The sequence below is a fragment of the Symphalangus syndactylus genome, chromosome 19, assembly GCF_028878055.3.
Source record: "Symphalangus syndactylus isolate Jambi chromosome 19, NHGRI_mSymSyn1-v2.1_pri, whole genome shotgun sequence".
NCBI lineage: Eukaryota > Metazoa > Chordata > Mammalia > Primates > Hylobatidae > Symphalangus > Symphalangus syndactylus.
In genome coordinates, this window is record NC_072434.2 from 79,664,348 (window position 1) to 79,681,281 (window position 16,934).

At 35.9% G+C, this 16,934-nt stretch overlaps 1 protein-coding gene across 10 annotated transcripts in view; it reads right to left on the reverse strand.

The window, feature by feature from the left end:
• ARID4B (AT-rich interaction domain 4B) overlaps positions 1 to 16,934 on the reverse strand; it is a 172,500-nt gene that overhangs the window by 46,232 nt on the left and 109,334 nt on the right. For 7 of the 10 annotated variants that reach the window (XM_055233939.2, XM_055233938.2, XM_055233936.2 and 4 more), the window contains exons 13-17: positions 16,644 to 16,738; positions 15,055 to 15,152; positions 13,494 to 13,737; positions 12,987 to 13,162; positions 6,943 to 7,206 (exon numbers count right to left, since the gene is read on the reverse strand). In XM_055233939.2, the coding sequence (XP_055089914.1) occupies positions 6,943 to 7,206; positions 12,987 to 13,162; positions 13,494 to 13,737; positions 15,055 to 15,152; positions 16,644 to 16,738 (877 nt within the window). The remainder of the gene's footprint in view (positions 1 to 6,942; positions 7,207 to 12,986; positions 13,163 to 13,493; positions 13,738 to 15,054; positions 15,153 to 16,643; positions 16,739 to 16,934) is intronic. The other 3 variants (XM_055233940.2, XM_063613434.1, XM_063613436.1) reach the window with 1 other exon arrangement.

Sequence of the window (16,934 nt, forward strand, 5' to 3'; positions counted from 1 at the left end):
GCTGATGAGAGTGGATTTACACAGAAAAAGGAGAGAAACTGAATAACAAGTGTAGGTAACTTTCAAACAGTTCTGCTGAATGAAAATGGAGCGAAGAAATGTCACAGTAGGAGAAGTCAGACTCCAGAAAACATTTTCCTTGAGATGGGACAAATAACTAAGTACAGATCTGTAAGCAGTGGGAATGACTTAGAACAGAGCAAGAAAATGGGCCATGTCTTTGATCAGGCAAGAAGGGATGGTTATGAAGACTGGCTTCAGACAGTAGCGTGATTGTACATCTGTGGCTAAAGATGAAAACACAGAGAATGTGGCAGCAAATGCAGTTAGGCAGGCAGATCTAATGAAGTGTGTAGAAATGTTTTTCTTGTTTCTATCTCTCAGTAGGTACAAAGCAAGGTCACCAGCTGAAAATGAGGATAGGGAAGAGATGTTGGGGATGTGAAGATATAAGCAGCAGTATGAAATAGTCTTCTAAGAAAGTAGGAGAGTGAATGCAAGAAGGATATAAAGAATTAAGGACCCACATGAGGTTCACAGTTATGAATTTAAAATAAGAACAGTCATTGTGGTTGCTTGCTTTATTCCAACCAGGATCGGCTGCACAGGTGCAGACAAGAACCTGGAGGGTTAGATTTAATCAAGGTTCTTGTTGTTTTGTCAGATGAGTACTATAAAGCAAAAGGAGAGAAAAAGAGCTCAAGTCAAAAGAAGTGATTATAATAATAAATGCCAGGGAATATAAGCAGTATCAAGGGAAGACTGAGCACATTAACTGGGGTGGAGAGGTAAGGGGTGGTAGGATCAATACCTTAATAAGGAATTTATTATTATTATGAATTCCTTAATAAGGACCACTTCTTGGTATCTTTGGTGACAAGCACAGTATTTGGCACATAGTGGATATTCAACTTATGTTTGGAAAATAAAGGAATAAAGTGTGATAAAAAGCAACTGAATGATGGCAAAAAGTAGGATTGAGCCTACTTATTTGTGAAAGCCTTTTACCAGGTTTTCTCAACCCCTAACTCATTCCCTCCTAAGAGGACTTAATTTGTTTGGCGAAAATATTGTTTAAATGTAATACATTTTTAATTTCAAATAATATATTTAGCATAATTTAGCTCATTTTCAGTTCTCTATAACTGTTAACATGAACTAGAACTGTTGTGGCTTATTTAAGAGACAACTGAAGTTTTACAGTGTCTCTTTTACTTTTGGGTTCCCATTAATGCAGCTGGTGATCTTCAACATATAAAAAATTATTCTCTAACTAAATTTGCAACTCTTTGATTACAGAAAGCCAAGTTGGAAATGAGCGAGAATATTCAATCAGTATTGATATACTATTACAAAATATTGATGTATTTTAAATTCCATGCCAATTAGTCTAGATAGTTTCACTCAGTTGTTACTAAACAAAGAAATCCAACACACTCAACCAGTTTACGGCATGTTAATTTCAATGTGTACCCTTACTTTCAAAAATCAATCCCATATTTACAACACGACTTAGAAACTTGAGAGTGAAAAGGATCAATTAGATAATTACACTAAGATTCTCTATAAAATATTAACATCACTAAGAGAAGTTAAATATAACAGAGAGCCTACTATTAAAAACTACTTAAGCAGAACTAAATTTTTTTAAATGTATGGAAACATTTTAAAAGACTAAAAGAGAACACACTATAATGTTAATAATTTTATTTATTTTTTATTTATTTATTTTTTAGATGGAGTTTCGCTCTTGTTGCCCAGGCTGGAGTGCAATGGCACGATCTCGGCTCACCGCAACCTCCGTCTCCCAGGTTTGAGCAATTCTCCTGCCTCATCCTCCCTAGTAGCTGGGATTATAGGCATGTGCCTCCATGCCTGGCTAATTTTGTATTTTTTTAGTAGAGATAGGGCTTCTCCATGTTGGTCAGGCTGGTGTCAAACTCCCGACCTCAGGTGATCCACCCACCTCGGCCTCCCAAAGTGCTGGGATTACAGGCGTGAGCCACCGTGCCCGGCCAGCAATAATTTTATCTTTCTACTTTTATGTATTTTTCTCATTTTTCTAAATTGTTATTTTTAGAAGAGTTTAAAAAATAATTTATGAGCATACTCCAAACATTCCCAGCGCTTGGTGACATAGTAAGTAATACAGTGCTAGACAATAGTTTTAGATACTGTCATTACAACAGAAAAATTCTGTAAAAGTATTATACTATTTGTGGTTAAAGAGTTCAAGCTCTTTCCAGTAAATGTGGTGTGAACATGTTAAAATATGACTTTTTTTTTCATCACAATAGTAGAAAACAAACTTGCCCAAATGTTAACCTTTGTATAACAAAAATCAACATTTTCAGCTGTGAAATAGGGACATACATGAAAATTATATTAAAGATTTATACAGGTCGGGCGCAGTGGCTCACGCCTATAATCCCACCACTTACGGAGGCAGAGGTGGGCAGATCACCTGAGGTCAGGCATTCGAGACCAGTCTGGACAACATGGTGAAACCCTATCTCTACTAAAAATACAAAAATTTGCTGGGCATGGTGGCATATACCTATAATCCCAGCTACTTGGGAGGCTGAGACAGGGGAATCTCTTGAACCTAGGAGGCGGAGGTGGCAGTGAGATGATATCACGCCGCTGCACTCCAGCCTAGACAACAAGGGCAAAACTCCATCTCAGAAACAAACAAACAAACAGCATTTTAGTTAGAAAAAAAAGAAAAATGTAAAAATTAACAAGTAAAAGGATTTTTTTTTTTTGAGATGGAGTCTTGCTCTGTCACCCAGACTGGAGTGCAATGGCGTGATCTTGGTTCACTGCAACCTCTGTGCCCCTGGATCAAGTGATTCTCATGCCTCAGCCTCCCACGTAGATCGGATTACAGGCACCTGCCACCACGTCCAGCTAATTTTTGTATTTTTAGTAGAGATGAGGTTTCGCCATGTTGGCCAGGCTGGTTTCAAACTCCTGACCTCAGGTGACCTGCCCGCCTCGGCCTCCCAAAGTGCTGGGATTATAGGAATGAGCTACTGCGCCTGGCCTAAAAACAGTGTTTTTAAACAAAAAGACAGATACTCTTACATTATTTGAGAAAATCTATTTACCAGAAAAACATGTTTCATGGCCAGGAGCATTGGTTCATGACTATAATCCCAGCACTTTTGGAAGCCAAGGCAGGAGGACTGCTTGAGCCCAGGAGTTTGAAACCAGCTTGGGCAACATAATGAGATCCCATCTCTACAAAAGATAAAAAATTAGCCAGGTGTGGTGATGCACGCCTATAGTCCCACCTATTCCAGAGGCTGAGGTGGGAGGATCACTCGAGCCCAAGAAGTCATGCACTCCAGCCTGGGTGACAGCACGAGGTCCTGTCTGTCTCTCTCTCTCTTTTTTTTTTTATCTGAAATACATGTTTCAGATTAAAAAAACCATGGAAATAGGTCCACACAAATCTCCCAAACTGCTTGTCATGAATGACTGCCACTGAAGATAAAACTATTTTCAAGAACCTCCACGCATAAATCTTCATTTCTAATTTCACATCTGTTAAGTATAAATTTAGAGATCAAGCTGAAGACCCTAAAAATAAAAGAAAAATTGTCATAGAGCTGATGAGGATTTGTTGCAGTCCTTATTAAATTAGCTTCAGAACTGGAGGAGCAGCAAAAATAAAAATTATTGCTTATTTATCAATAAGACAGACTGATTATTGTAGAGAGAAATAAAATACTGTTAAGTTAACTCTAAGAAGATTAACTGCTTAATCTACTGAAGTACATTTGTTTTCTCCATGATGTTGGAGTGTATAGAGATCCATCCTATAGGTCTTCATCAAGATGTTAAGTTTTCTTCTTTTGAAAGTTCATAGCATATAAGCATTTGAGTTCTCAGAAATAGATGGCAACCTTCACAGTAACACAAGCATGTCTTCTTGAACTAGGTCCCATTTTCCTTCCTATATTATTAAAAACTTGAATGCCTCAATTTAAATTCTTTCCTTACTTTCCCTTCCCGCTATTTAAAAACTAAATTACTAGAGATTCTTTCTACCGTCTAAAATCAAAATACTCCTGGAATTCTCTTTCTTTTAGTCAATCTTTTCTTAGCAAAGCAAAGCTATATCTTAATTGTAAAACAGTTTCATGAATGACTCAGTTCTTATATGTACCAAGCCTTTTTTGTTTAAACAGCCAATTAATAGAAAATAAGCCTTGGCCAGGCACGGTGGCTCAGGCCTGTAGTCCCAGCACTTTGGGAGGCCGAGGCAGGTGGATTACCTGAGGTCGGGAGTTTGAAACCAGCCTAACCAACATGGAGAAACCCCATCTCTACTAAAAATACAAAAATTAGCTGGGCGTGGTGGTGCATGCCTGTAATCTCAGCTACTCAGGAGACTGAGGCAGGAGAATCGCTTGAACCCGGGAGGCGGAGGCTGCGGTGAGCCAAGATCCAGCCATTGCACTCCAGGCTGGGCATTAAGAGTGAAACTCCGTGGAAGGAAGGAAGGAGGGAAGGAGGAAAGGAAGGAAGGAAGGAAATGAGCCCTGATTACATATAGTGAAAGTTAGAGAATACCTAAATTCTATCCATTTTTCATAGAATTTCAAATACTTCATAAAGGCCAAGAGGAAAAACTGCCTCTACATGTAAACTAGCAAAATAATTAGAAAAACTAAAAAGAGAGGTAAAAGGTGTTGTGACTCTATCTCGTGGGCATTATGCAGTAATTATTCGTTTTTGCTAATCCAAGTACTTCTTAATTTAAGAGATGAGGTCTCATTCTGGCACTCAGGCTGGAGTACAGTAGCATGATCATAGTTCACTGCAGCCTCAAATTCCTGGGTTCAAGCGATCCTCCCACCTCAGTAGCTGGGACTACAGGCATGCAACACCACACCCAGCTTTTTTCTTCCTAATTTTAAACTAACATATTCTACATTTACATTTATATCCTAGGCAGAAGTAGAACTCCCTCTACATTTATATTCAGTAAGATAATTTAGTAAGATCAAAATGACTAGAAGTCAAAAATTGGGCAAAATATTCGATTGGTAGCTATATCTGAGATCTCAAGTACCTTCTTTGGAATATATTCATTAATAGCGAGGCCTTCAGGTGAGGAAAATCATGTACCAGAAAGGCAGCATAAGAACCAACAGCTGACACCTGCAATCCCAGCACTTTGGGAGGCTGAGGCGGATCACCTGAGGTCAGGAGTTCAAGACAAACATGGCAAAACCCCACCTCTACTAAAAATATGAAAATTAGCCAGGCACAATGGCGGGCACGTATAATCCTAGCTACTCAGGAGGCTGCGGCACAAGAATCGCTTGAGCCCGGGAGGTGGAAGTTGCAGTGAGTAGAGAACGTGCCACTATGCTCCAGCCTGGGCAGTAGAGCTTGTCTCCAAAAAAAAGACAAAAACAAAAACAAAAAAACAAACAAAAAAAGAACCAACAGGTGAAAGGATAAATTGTGCAGTGTGTTAAAGTGGTATCTGGAAAAACTTATGTTTGTAGATAACTATCACATCTAAGCTCTGACGATAGGTATTCTTAAAATATCAAACTGTATCCTGATTAGACATAATAAAGAATGAGCCCAAAACAAAACTTCTGAACATTTCCTCATGACTTAAGTTGCTATTTGCTATTTTCTTCCAAGCATCAGAATGGATCGGACTGGTACTTTTCTCAAAATAAGAAAGGTAATCAGATTAGATCATGAGCTTCCTATTACACAACAGGACAACAAAAAATTTAAGAAACAGAATTTTGTATAGTATAATTTATTTAAAACACATGCATGTAAGAATACTATATATTTTCTATGAGTACATTTATATGTATGTGAAAGTAGAATGAAAAGTTAGTAAGGGCAGCCTCAAAACTCTCAGAAGTGATTTTCTTTAGAGAAAGGGCATTGTGGGAAGTGATTAAAGAGAATCAAATTTTCATTTGCAACACTCAAACACAGAATTTGAGATGATGCCTTCCTATTAACTTCCCAAACCACAGAATATAATTTAAGTATAAAGCATAAGAACTGTATTCCTCCTTGAAGACACTAGGTACACCATGAAACCACAACTTAAAACTTCTATGGTTAATCTTTCCAGGTATCTAACTGTCTTATAGGCTACATTTCAAATATAATATCAAATATTCTAAAATAAATTATTCTTAAAAGATAACTGAACGAATAGATCCCAAAACTGGCTTGCCAATTTTGGATAAAATCAAAATACAAAATTTCTTTGGAAAGCCAAAGAAAATTTATCTAAGAAAAATGCTTAAGTCATTGAACATGACTTAAAACCAAATTTCACTCCTGCCTTTCAGTTCCCTAGGTTAGGAGCAGTCAAAAAGTATATTCTATTTTAGTGAAGCAGGCCTGCTTACATGTTCAACCATATTTTTTCAAAGATACTAATAAATTTCTGAGACTTCTGAATAAGGTTGTAATGCAATAGCTGTTAATAAGGAGATAAGGCTTTCTTAAAATAGCTAATGTTTCCTAGGATTTTAAATCTCTGACTACAGAAGGAAAGAAATGACTTAAGAATACAAAAAAGAGGTTACTGTGGCAATGTAGTTTAAAATGCAAGACAGCAAGCAGTCTGATAATTGGTTTGTAGATGTCCAGAAGTTCTGATCATTTCAACAATGTTTTGTCTACTGATCTACATGTAGTATATAAAAATCTAGTGTGTAGACCTCAGTTTTCTAGACATTAGGGATATCTTCTAAGTAGTGAAAACATTAATTTTAAGTCACTAAGTGAGGTATTTACATGCTAAAAACTATGTATTTTTATAAGGTACTATGACCTCAATTAGAATACTAATAAATCTGTAATCCATTACTTAAGTTTTTAAATAGAAAAGTATTTTATAATTGTTTTTAGGTAATAATCACTAGCTAAAACTCAAGTTACCTCACATTCCATCCGCAGTAATGCACCAAGTAAAGGACCTCTCCACCTTCGACATCAGAATCTTTAATACTAGCTTCATACATTTTTTGATTTTTCCCTCGTCCATACCGCACTTGGACTTTCATGCCTGGTGGATAGCATTCAAACTCCTCTTCCTCATTGTTGTCATCATCATCTTCATCCTCTTCTTCTTCTTCCTCCTCCTCCTCCTCCTCCTCTTCTGCTTCTTCATCATCTTCATCTTCTTCTTTATTCGTTTCATCTCTTGAAAGGTTTAAAAAATTGCAGAGTTAATAAAAGACACTTCATAAGTTTTTCAGTTCCAAACCACATATATTGATAAAAGTTGTGGCTGTGATTGTTCCAGGAAAAGCAGGTTCCACGTGTATGAAATTCTCAGAGTTTCATTTTACTATTAAAAACTAAAACTGTAAGACAACCAAGGTTACAGAAAGACACATTTAGAGAAAATGAAGATTCAAAAGTAAGTGCAGTAAAAGAAAATTTCCAAAAGTCAGAAGAACAGAATTTGTGCCGAATAGCAAGAAGCAAGTATGGTCAACGCTAACAATTTTTTTTATGTTTTATTAATAAAAGTGTTTTACATCTCAATTGACAAAAAAATTCATTATACTTCATTGCCATTTTACAACTAAAAATTATTTTTCATTCAAATATTTCCAGCCTCAAGATGTTTGTTTTATTTTTTTAGAGACAGAGTCTTGCTCTGTCCACCCAAGCTGGAGGCCTCAGGAAGTTTGAAACAATAATTTTTACTAGCAGATGGCAGTCTTAATAACTTTAGAACATTCTCCAACCGAATTTTCAAATGTTATAATAACTGAAATACTATTTTAATTTAAACAGAAATATTCTAATAATGTACTACCAATATCTTATCAGGTTTGTTCTTTCTTTTAAACTTCAATACAATTTCTACTCTCATTACCACAGATTTATTAACATCTTCTACAAATCTTCTCAACTTTGATGTTCCAAAGAAATAGACAGATGAGAGGCCAATTACAAGTATATGAAACTAAAAGTCAAACTATTCTAGAAAGAGTATTACATCTTTTTTTTTTTTTTTTTTTTTTTTTTGATAGAGTCTCACTCCTGTCACCCAGGCTGGAGTGCAGTGGTGCAATCTCGGCTCACTGCAACCTCCGCCTCCCAGGTTCAAGCGATTCTCCTGCCTCAGCCTCCCAAGTAGCTGGGATTACAGGCAACCACTACCACACCCAGCTAATTCTTTTGTATTTTTAGTAATGACAGGGTTTCACCATGTTGGTCAGGCTGGTCTCAAACTCCTGACCTGAGGTGATCCGCCCACCTCGGCTTCCCAAAGTGCTGGGATTACAGCCGTGAGCCACCACACCTGGCCTTACATCCATTTTTATCTTCTTAGTACCATGTACTTTCTAAAACTGAGCATTCATATCCTTTTTATATTGACCACCAATCTGTACTCAACAAGTTAGAGAAAATCTTCAATTATAAATCTTTCCAAACACTAGATTTACTTTTTAAAAAATTTCAACATGAAATCCAAGGCTACATTTAGTCTGGTTTTATTTGCTGTCCTGTATGTCTGTACTTAAAGACTCCATCACTTTAGGGCTGACAAATGACTAAACATCATAAGGCAGAACAACCAGATAGTTTAGTATTTAAGCTTTAAAAATTAATAAAATACATATGATATATTAAAATATATGCTATATTATATATTAATGAATATATATATATAAATGAATATATATATATATATATATATATATATATATATATTCCACCCCTCCCCTCCTTGGAGACATGGTCTCACTGTGTCATCCAGGTTGGAGTGCACTGGCCTGATCACGGCTCACTGTGGTCTTGACTTCCTGTGCTCAAATGATCCTCCCACCTCAGCATCCCAGGTAGCTGGGACTACAGGCACATACCACCACACCCAGATAATTTTTTATTTTTTATTTTTGTAGAGACAGGGGTCTCACTGTGTTGTTTAGGCTGGTCTTGAACTCCTGGGCTCAAGCAATCTTCACACCTCGGCCTTCCAAAGTGCTGGGATTATAGGTGTGAGCCACTGCACCCACCTGATGAATATATTAAAAAAAAACTTCCTCCACTGAAAATTTCAGTTTTATATTCCTATATGCAACCTTTTAGGGATAATATACTTTATTATTCCTAATTATGTAATTACATAGGCAACAAAAATAATATATAAATAGTGATATAAGCAGCACTATAATGCTTTTTTATTGTCCTTTTCCTTTTGTATAGTGGGACAGGAGTGTTGGGGGGATGTTTAATGGACCTGTGGAAGTAAGTCCATGTTCGTGAAAGTATCAAATGTATCAATTTTGTCTGAACTATAACACAAATTCCTCAAAAATTCTCAAGATTTATTCCTATTTTAAAGACTCAGTTACAGTCAAATATATAAGTATTTAAAAAACTAAAACCTTCATGAAACCAGCTATAATCTGAGATATACATATATATGTATATATACGTATATATGTACATATATACGTGTGTGTGTGTGTGTATATATATATATATATATATACACACACACACACACACAGTTTTTTTTTTTTGAGACAGAGTCTCGCTCTGTTGCCCAGGCTGGAGTACAGTGGCATGATCTCAGCTCACTGCAACCTCCACCTCCCAGGTTCAACCAATTCTCCTGCTTCAGCTTCCCAAGTAGCTGGGACTACACGCCACCACACTCAGCTGATTTTCTGTATTTTTAGTAGAGATGGGGTTTCGCCATGTTGGCCAGGCTGGTCTCGAACTCCTGACCTCAGGTGATCCGCCTGCCTGGGCCTCCCAAAGTGCAGGGATTACAGGCATGAGCCACCGCACCCAGCCTGAGATTAAAATATTAACAACGTTATTGAAAATACCTTAGTATTTCTATTATGAAAAAGTAATTTTATTAAGGCTAAAATATCTAAATAATTAACAGAAATGGCATTATCAATGATAAATTATTATGAGGAATTTTATTTTATATAGTAAATTAAAACAATTTTTTTGAAAGAATACTTGCCTAAGTCGTAAGACTATCTTTGCATACTGGGGAAAAGAAGCATATTTTATTGTGGCCACAATAAAAGAGATTTATCATGCACCTCAGAATCATCATATAAAAATGAGATATAGAATCAAAATTCTAATTTTTTGAAATGACGACAAACTCCAAGCTGTATCTTACATCATAGAATACACTGAGTTGATGAATACAAACAATTCTAAATGCCAACAGCAAGCACAATCATACTTTAGGTAGTAGCCCAGCCAAATTTTCATTCAATCTACAACAAAAACCCAACACTCTTTTATTAATTAAATCAAGCAATCAAAAATTAAAAATATACATTTAATATCACCCTCAGACACAAACCAAATGAAATTCACTTCAATAATACACTGAAGTATAAAGAAAAAAACAACATAATTACTGGCAATCAACCAAAGAAAACTATTCTGCTCTCTAAGACTTCAGTGGCAAATTCAAGACTAATGTACTAAACCAGATGGAACACAGAATGCCAAGAAAGAGAGCCTCTGAAAGTATAAAATGCAACCGACATACAGGTTAAAAAAATTAAGTTGATGCATACACTACATACATGCACTCATATACATACATACACTCACATACATACATACACTCACATACATACATACATACACACACATATGCATTTAAGCTAGTCATATTTTAGAGAAGAATATCTTGGGAAACGAAATGTATCAGCAAGGATTTTCATCTGAATTCACAAAGAAGTATCAAATCTTCCCTACTTGATGTTACACTCTTTACAATGAAACAAAATTTTTTAAAAAGATAGTGTATTAAGTACCTGCTATGGTCAAGGCACTGAACTAGACATTTTACATATATCAACTTCTTCAATCTCCCACATCTGGACAATGGAAGAAGGACACTGAACATTCTTGGTAGTAGCCTATTACTTAGAGAAAGTTTATATGCCAGAAAAATCCCTATATATTAATTCTTTATCACTGTAAAAGTTTCCACTGCAATTATCTAATAAAACTCAAAAATCAATCACAGTAAGCCCCTTATCTGCAAGGGATACATTCCAAGATCCCCAGTGGATGCCTGAAACCGTGGATAGTACCAAACCTTATATATACTGTGTTTTTTCCTATACATACATATGTCTGATAAAGTTTAATTTATTAATAAGGCACAGCATGAGATAAGCAATGACTAATAACATAATGCAATTATACTATGCTGTAATAACAGTTATGTGAATATGGTCTTGTCTCACTCTCTCAAAATATTTTATTGCACTGTACTCACCTGTTTTCAGACCACAGTTGACCACAGGTAACTGAAACTGTGGAAAAGCAGGGAGTACTGTATAAACAGTCCCAACTGCAATGCTTCTAAAAAATATCTACCGAACTAGGGCAGTCACATCAGGAAAATTTTAGTTTGAGGTACACATATACTAATAAATATCTGTAGTACATAAAAATCCATATAATTATAAAGTTAAAGGGGTTATTAAAAACCTACAAAATACAGTTTATTCTATAAAATAAGCAAAGCACCAACTTAAAAAATTAGCAAAGAAAAAAATACAGATTTATCACAGTGCCTTGCGAACAGCAGATGTTCCAGAAACATCTGCAGATTTAAAAATCAGATTTTTTGGTAAAAAGCTGCATTTTTATTAAGATTCTTATCAAAATGATCTCCTTTAGCAGTACTTTAAACATACACTTCTACACATAGAAATATAACAAAGTATAATCAACAAGCACTTTTACTACATTCTTCTAAACCCAGGATTTTTTTCTTCCATGTTTGTCTGTATGGTGCCACCAAAATTTCAGAACTCTGATCAATCAAAAGATTTTAGGCAAAGAGCTGAAATCTTTACTATTTCTTAATACTTGAAATAGTCTCCAACAGCAAGAAGGCATACTTCAAATATGTATTTTTATAAACAAAAATACAACAAAGTATAATAAACACTTTTTACTATATTCATATAAGCCCCATTTTTTATTTTCCCCTTCCCTGTTCGTCTGCATACTGTGGCCAACTGTCAGTACGCTAAAAGATTTTTTTTTTTTTTTTTTTTTGAGACACAGTCTCGCTCCGTCCCCCAGGCTGGAGTACAGTGGTACGATCTCAGCTCACTGCAACCTCTGCCTCCTGGGTTCAAGAGATTCTCCTGCCTCACCCTCCTGAGTAGCTGGGATTACGGGCACATGCCACCACGCCTGACTTCTTTGTATTTTTAGAAGAGACAGGGTTTCACTATGTTGGCCAGGCTGGTCTTGAAATCCTGACATGAAGTGATCTGCCCGCCTTGGCCTCCCAAAGTGCTGGGATTACAGGCATGAACCACCGCACCTGGCCTGCTAAATGATTTTTAAAAAAAATTCATTGTACTTATTTAAATGAGACACTAACAGAGATGTTTATGTTTTTTAAGCCTCAGAAAAAAGATTCAATGCCAAAGATTATCTATAAAATCCAGGGGTCCACTAGCAGTGCATAAATTACATTGTCAAGTAATTCATCATTCCAAGTGACTAAAACAAACAAATGCTACTATCACATAAAATAGAACATACAATTTTTGGCCTTTTAAAACTTTTTTTTTCCACTCTTGCTTTTGCTTAAGAAATAAATACAACTCTCAGAATCTATAGCCAACATACAATCTATAAAACACGGACATAGCCCCAAGTTTCCATTATCAAGTAATTCAGCAGACCTAAAAAGTACTTTGCTCTAGCTAAAAATTTTATCAATTTCCATGATGAGAGCAAGAAGGGTGGATCAAACTATGATCTTTCTCTACAAATTTCTATCAGTAAGGTCTCTGAAAGAAGTGAATGCTATTTAATTAATAAATGCCGCTCTATTATTTAATATTTTGTCAATTAATTTAGATACATACATATACACATACAAAGAGCAAATGATAAGAATCCATCAAGCTGAAATGCATCGTAACCAAAAACAATTTTCTTACCCAGATTTTGCTTTTTCTTCCTCAGCTTCTACCTTTATGTTGAGGGATTCATCTACCCTAGTTGTGTCATCATCTTTGTCATCCAGATTTTCATTTTCTTCTGGTTTTTTAATGTTAACTTCTTTTTCCTGATCAGAATGTGTAGGTACAGATTCTAATAAATTCTTTTTACTTCCCTAGAACAAGATCAGAGGAAAGAAACCAACAAAAGTAAAAATTTTCAACCTATATCCATGGTTTATCTCTTAGCAACAGGAGGTATCAACCAATTCTAATATTAAAAGTTATAAATTACTTTTAAGAAACTCCTGCTACTTTAAAACTCTAGAAAAAAATAGCTAACAGCTATTTTGAAGTTATTATGATAAAAATTATACAAAAGTAGCACTTAATGAAGAAAATAAATAATAAGAATAATGTTATACAATATATTGATTTTGGAACTTTATAGAGGATATGGAAAATATACCAAAGAAAGCAAAGGACAATTAACAATATCTGATTTACCAGAGAGGGCTTAATATTTTCTTTTCTTTCAATTTCATCCTCCATAGGCTTTTCTTCTTTTGGTATTATATTCCTCTCCTCCTCCATCTTTATTTCTTTGATCTCTGTTTTATTTTCCTCCTTAACTTTTACTTCTTTTACATTTTCACACTCCTTACATTGCTTGTTAACAACTTTCTCTGGCAATGCCATCTGAAATTCAATGTTGGCTGATCTACAGTACTCCTCAAAACCATATAAGTATCTGGAAACATGAAGAGAAATTGCATTTGGTGAAAACATTTCAAAATATAACTATAGAGTTATTTTTAATGTGTATTTATTTCTTTTGTCTAAACTCTTAGATATTGAGCCATATTAACATTCTAATTTATTCTAGTTCTTTCTAATCTTTTCAATGCAAAAAAAAATTTTGTCAAAAAATTCATTTAAAAAACTGTGCTCAGAGTCGTAACAATAACAGCTATTAAAACTATTAGTAATAGCATCTATTTTCTGCACATTTCTTATGTGTGAGGCTGGACTCCTCAGTAAATCTCATTTAGTCATTACAGTAATCCTGGGGCATGCAGCAGCATCTATTTTTTTTTTTTGAGACAGAGTCTTACTCTGTTGCCCAGGCTGAAGTGCAGTGACACAATCTCAGCTCACTGTAACCTCCGCCTCCTGGCTTCAAGCAATTCTCCTGCCTCAGCCTCCTGAGTAGCTGAGACTACAGGCGTGAGCCACTATGCTCAGGTAATTTTTGTATTTTTAGCGGAGACAAGGTTTCACCATGCTGGCCAGGCTGGTCTTGAACTCCTGACCTCAAGTGATCTGCCCGCCTCAGCCTCCCAAAGTGCTGGAATCACAGGCATGAGCCGCCATGCCTGGCCAAGCATTCCATTTTACAAACGAAGAAACTGAGGCTTAGGAGAATAAATAACTGGCCCTAGGGCATAAACAGCTAATAATTGGCAGAACTAGGATTCAAATGTGGATTTACTTGACTTTAGAATATTAGCTTTTTAACCTCTATGAAGTACTTGACAAATGTACTTAGCCACAAAAACTTTCTTCACAGAATTTCTCATAGATCTACTATTCATAGAATACACTTTAGAAAATGCTATCATAGAATGACTACTCTAGTAAAATGTTCTGATTTCTTTTTTTTTTTTTTTTTTTTTTTTTTTTTGAGACAGAGTCTCGCTCTGTCACCCAGGCTGGAGTGCAGTGGCGTAGTCTCAGCTCACTGCAACCTCCACCTCCTGGGTCCACGCCACTCTCCTGCCTCAGCCTCCCGAGTAGCTGGGACTACAGGCACGTGCCACTATGCCCAGCTAATTTTTTGTATTGTTAGTAGAGACAAGGTTTCACCATGTTAGCCAGGATGGTCTTGATCTCCTGACCTCGTGATCCGCCCGCCTCGGCCTCCCAAAGTGCTGGGATTACAGGCGTGAGCCACTGCGCCCGGCCCTGATTTCTTTAAAGAAATAATTAGCCTCAGTTATAAGGTAAATTTCATTCTGCTTTCTAGGTAAAAATACTGAAGATAATCATATCAATTATACTAACTTACTTTTTATAAGCACATTTAACATTGTATCCTGCAGCTGAATTTAAGACAGGGATTCCAAGATCTTGGTAGACTTGTTTCCAGACAGCTCCACTTTCAATCTAATGGACAAAGTGAAACAAAAACTCTCAAATTAAAAGGTGTTAATGTAATAACATTTTGATAGACACAGTATATATGAGTATATTTTTATATTTATTGGTCTGAGTCTCGAACGAATTTTTAAAAAACTTGATAAATTATAAATTTGGTTTAAAAATAAAGGTTTTAGTACTCTAACAAATATCAGAAAATTATAAATGTTGAAATATTAGGTCATTTGACTTTTTTTTTTTTTTTTTGGAGACAGGATCTTATTCTACTGCCTAGGCTAAAGTGCAGCAACAGTGGCACAAACACAGCTCACTGCAGCCCTGAACTTCTGGGCTCAAGGGATCTTCCTGCCTCAGCAACCCAAGTAGCTGGGACTATAGATGCACACCACCACACCTGGCTAATTTTTTTTGTAGAGATGGAGTCTCACCATGTTGCCCAGGCGGGTCTCAAACTCCTGGGCTCCAGCAATCCTCTGGCCTTAGCCTCCCAAAGTGCTGAGATTACAGGCATGAGTCACCATAACTGGCCCCATTTGACTTTTAAATAAACCCAGTTATGGAAAATGGAAAAATATTCAGGCTCTTAAATCAAAATTTTTAACAAAGAAATAGAGACAAACATTTTTAAAGGATTTATTATTTCGCATAAAATATACAGGCTAATAAATGAAAGCAGTTCTACAGAAATTTGTAAAGTATTTTATTCCATAGAATATTCTCAATTGGATAAGTATTGTATATCACACCAACCTTAAAATAATTTCTTCAGATCAGTTCAACAAACATTTCCTGCCTTAATCCCTTTACGTTCTTAAAGGGATTAAGAATATAAAGAGTATTAAGACAGATCCCTGCTCTTAAGGAGCATACTGTCTAACGAAAAAAGAGACACAGGAAGGATTTCCACCAATATGGCGCTGCTGTGACTCAGATAAAAAGAGGAGGTTTACGAAAGTTTGACCAATTTAACAGTAATCAGAAAGCTGATATGAAAAAAATCTTTTTTTTCTTTTTTTTTTTTTTTTTTGAGACAGAGTCTCATTCTGTCACCCAGGCTGAAGTGCAGTGCAGCAGTGCAATCTTGGCTCACTGTAATCTCTGCCTCCTGGATTCAAGTGATTCTCATGCCTCACCCTGCCACGTAGCTGGGATTACAAGTGTGCGTCACCACGTCTGGCTGATTTTTGTATGCTTTGTAGAGATGGGGTTTTGCTATGTTGGCCAGGCTGTTCTCGAACTCCTGGCCTAAAGTGATCTACCCGTCTCAGCCTCCCAAAGTGTTGGGGTTGCAGGCATGAGCCACCATGCCTGGCCTAAAAAATCTTTAAAATTTAAATTTTGTCTGAGGAGGCTAGCTGTACTTTCCACTTTATCTTCTTCTTAGGTTTTTACTGAAAAACTTTGTTTTGTTGTTTAGAAAAACAATTTCAGAGATGGCAGATACCTGAGAAAACACGTTACATGAAAAAGATGTTTCAGTTTGACTACAATACTCACATTATCAAATCCTCCAAGTTTGTGTACAAGTCTGAATAACTTAAAGAGATTCAAATTTCGATATCCAAGTACAGGTCGTTTGTTAATAGGTGTACCTGTTACAGAAAACACAAACTATATTAGATCCACACTACATTTTTAATTTAAAATTTCAAAAGATTCAAATAATACCAGAGTATTTATAGTATTTTATATATACATATATATATACATGTGTATATATATATATGAGAAATTCTCTTGTTAAAGACATGGTATCTACACATAAACAAGCCCATGGCCACTTTAAAA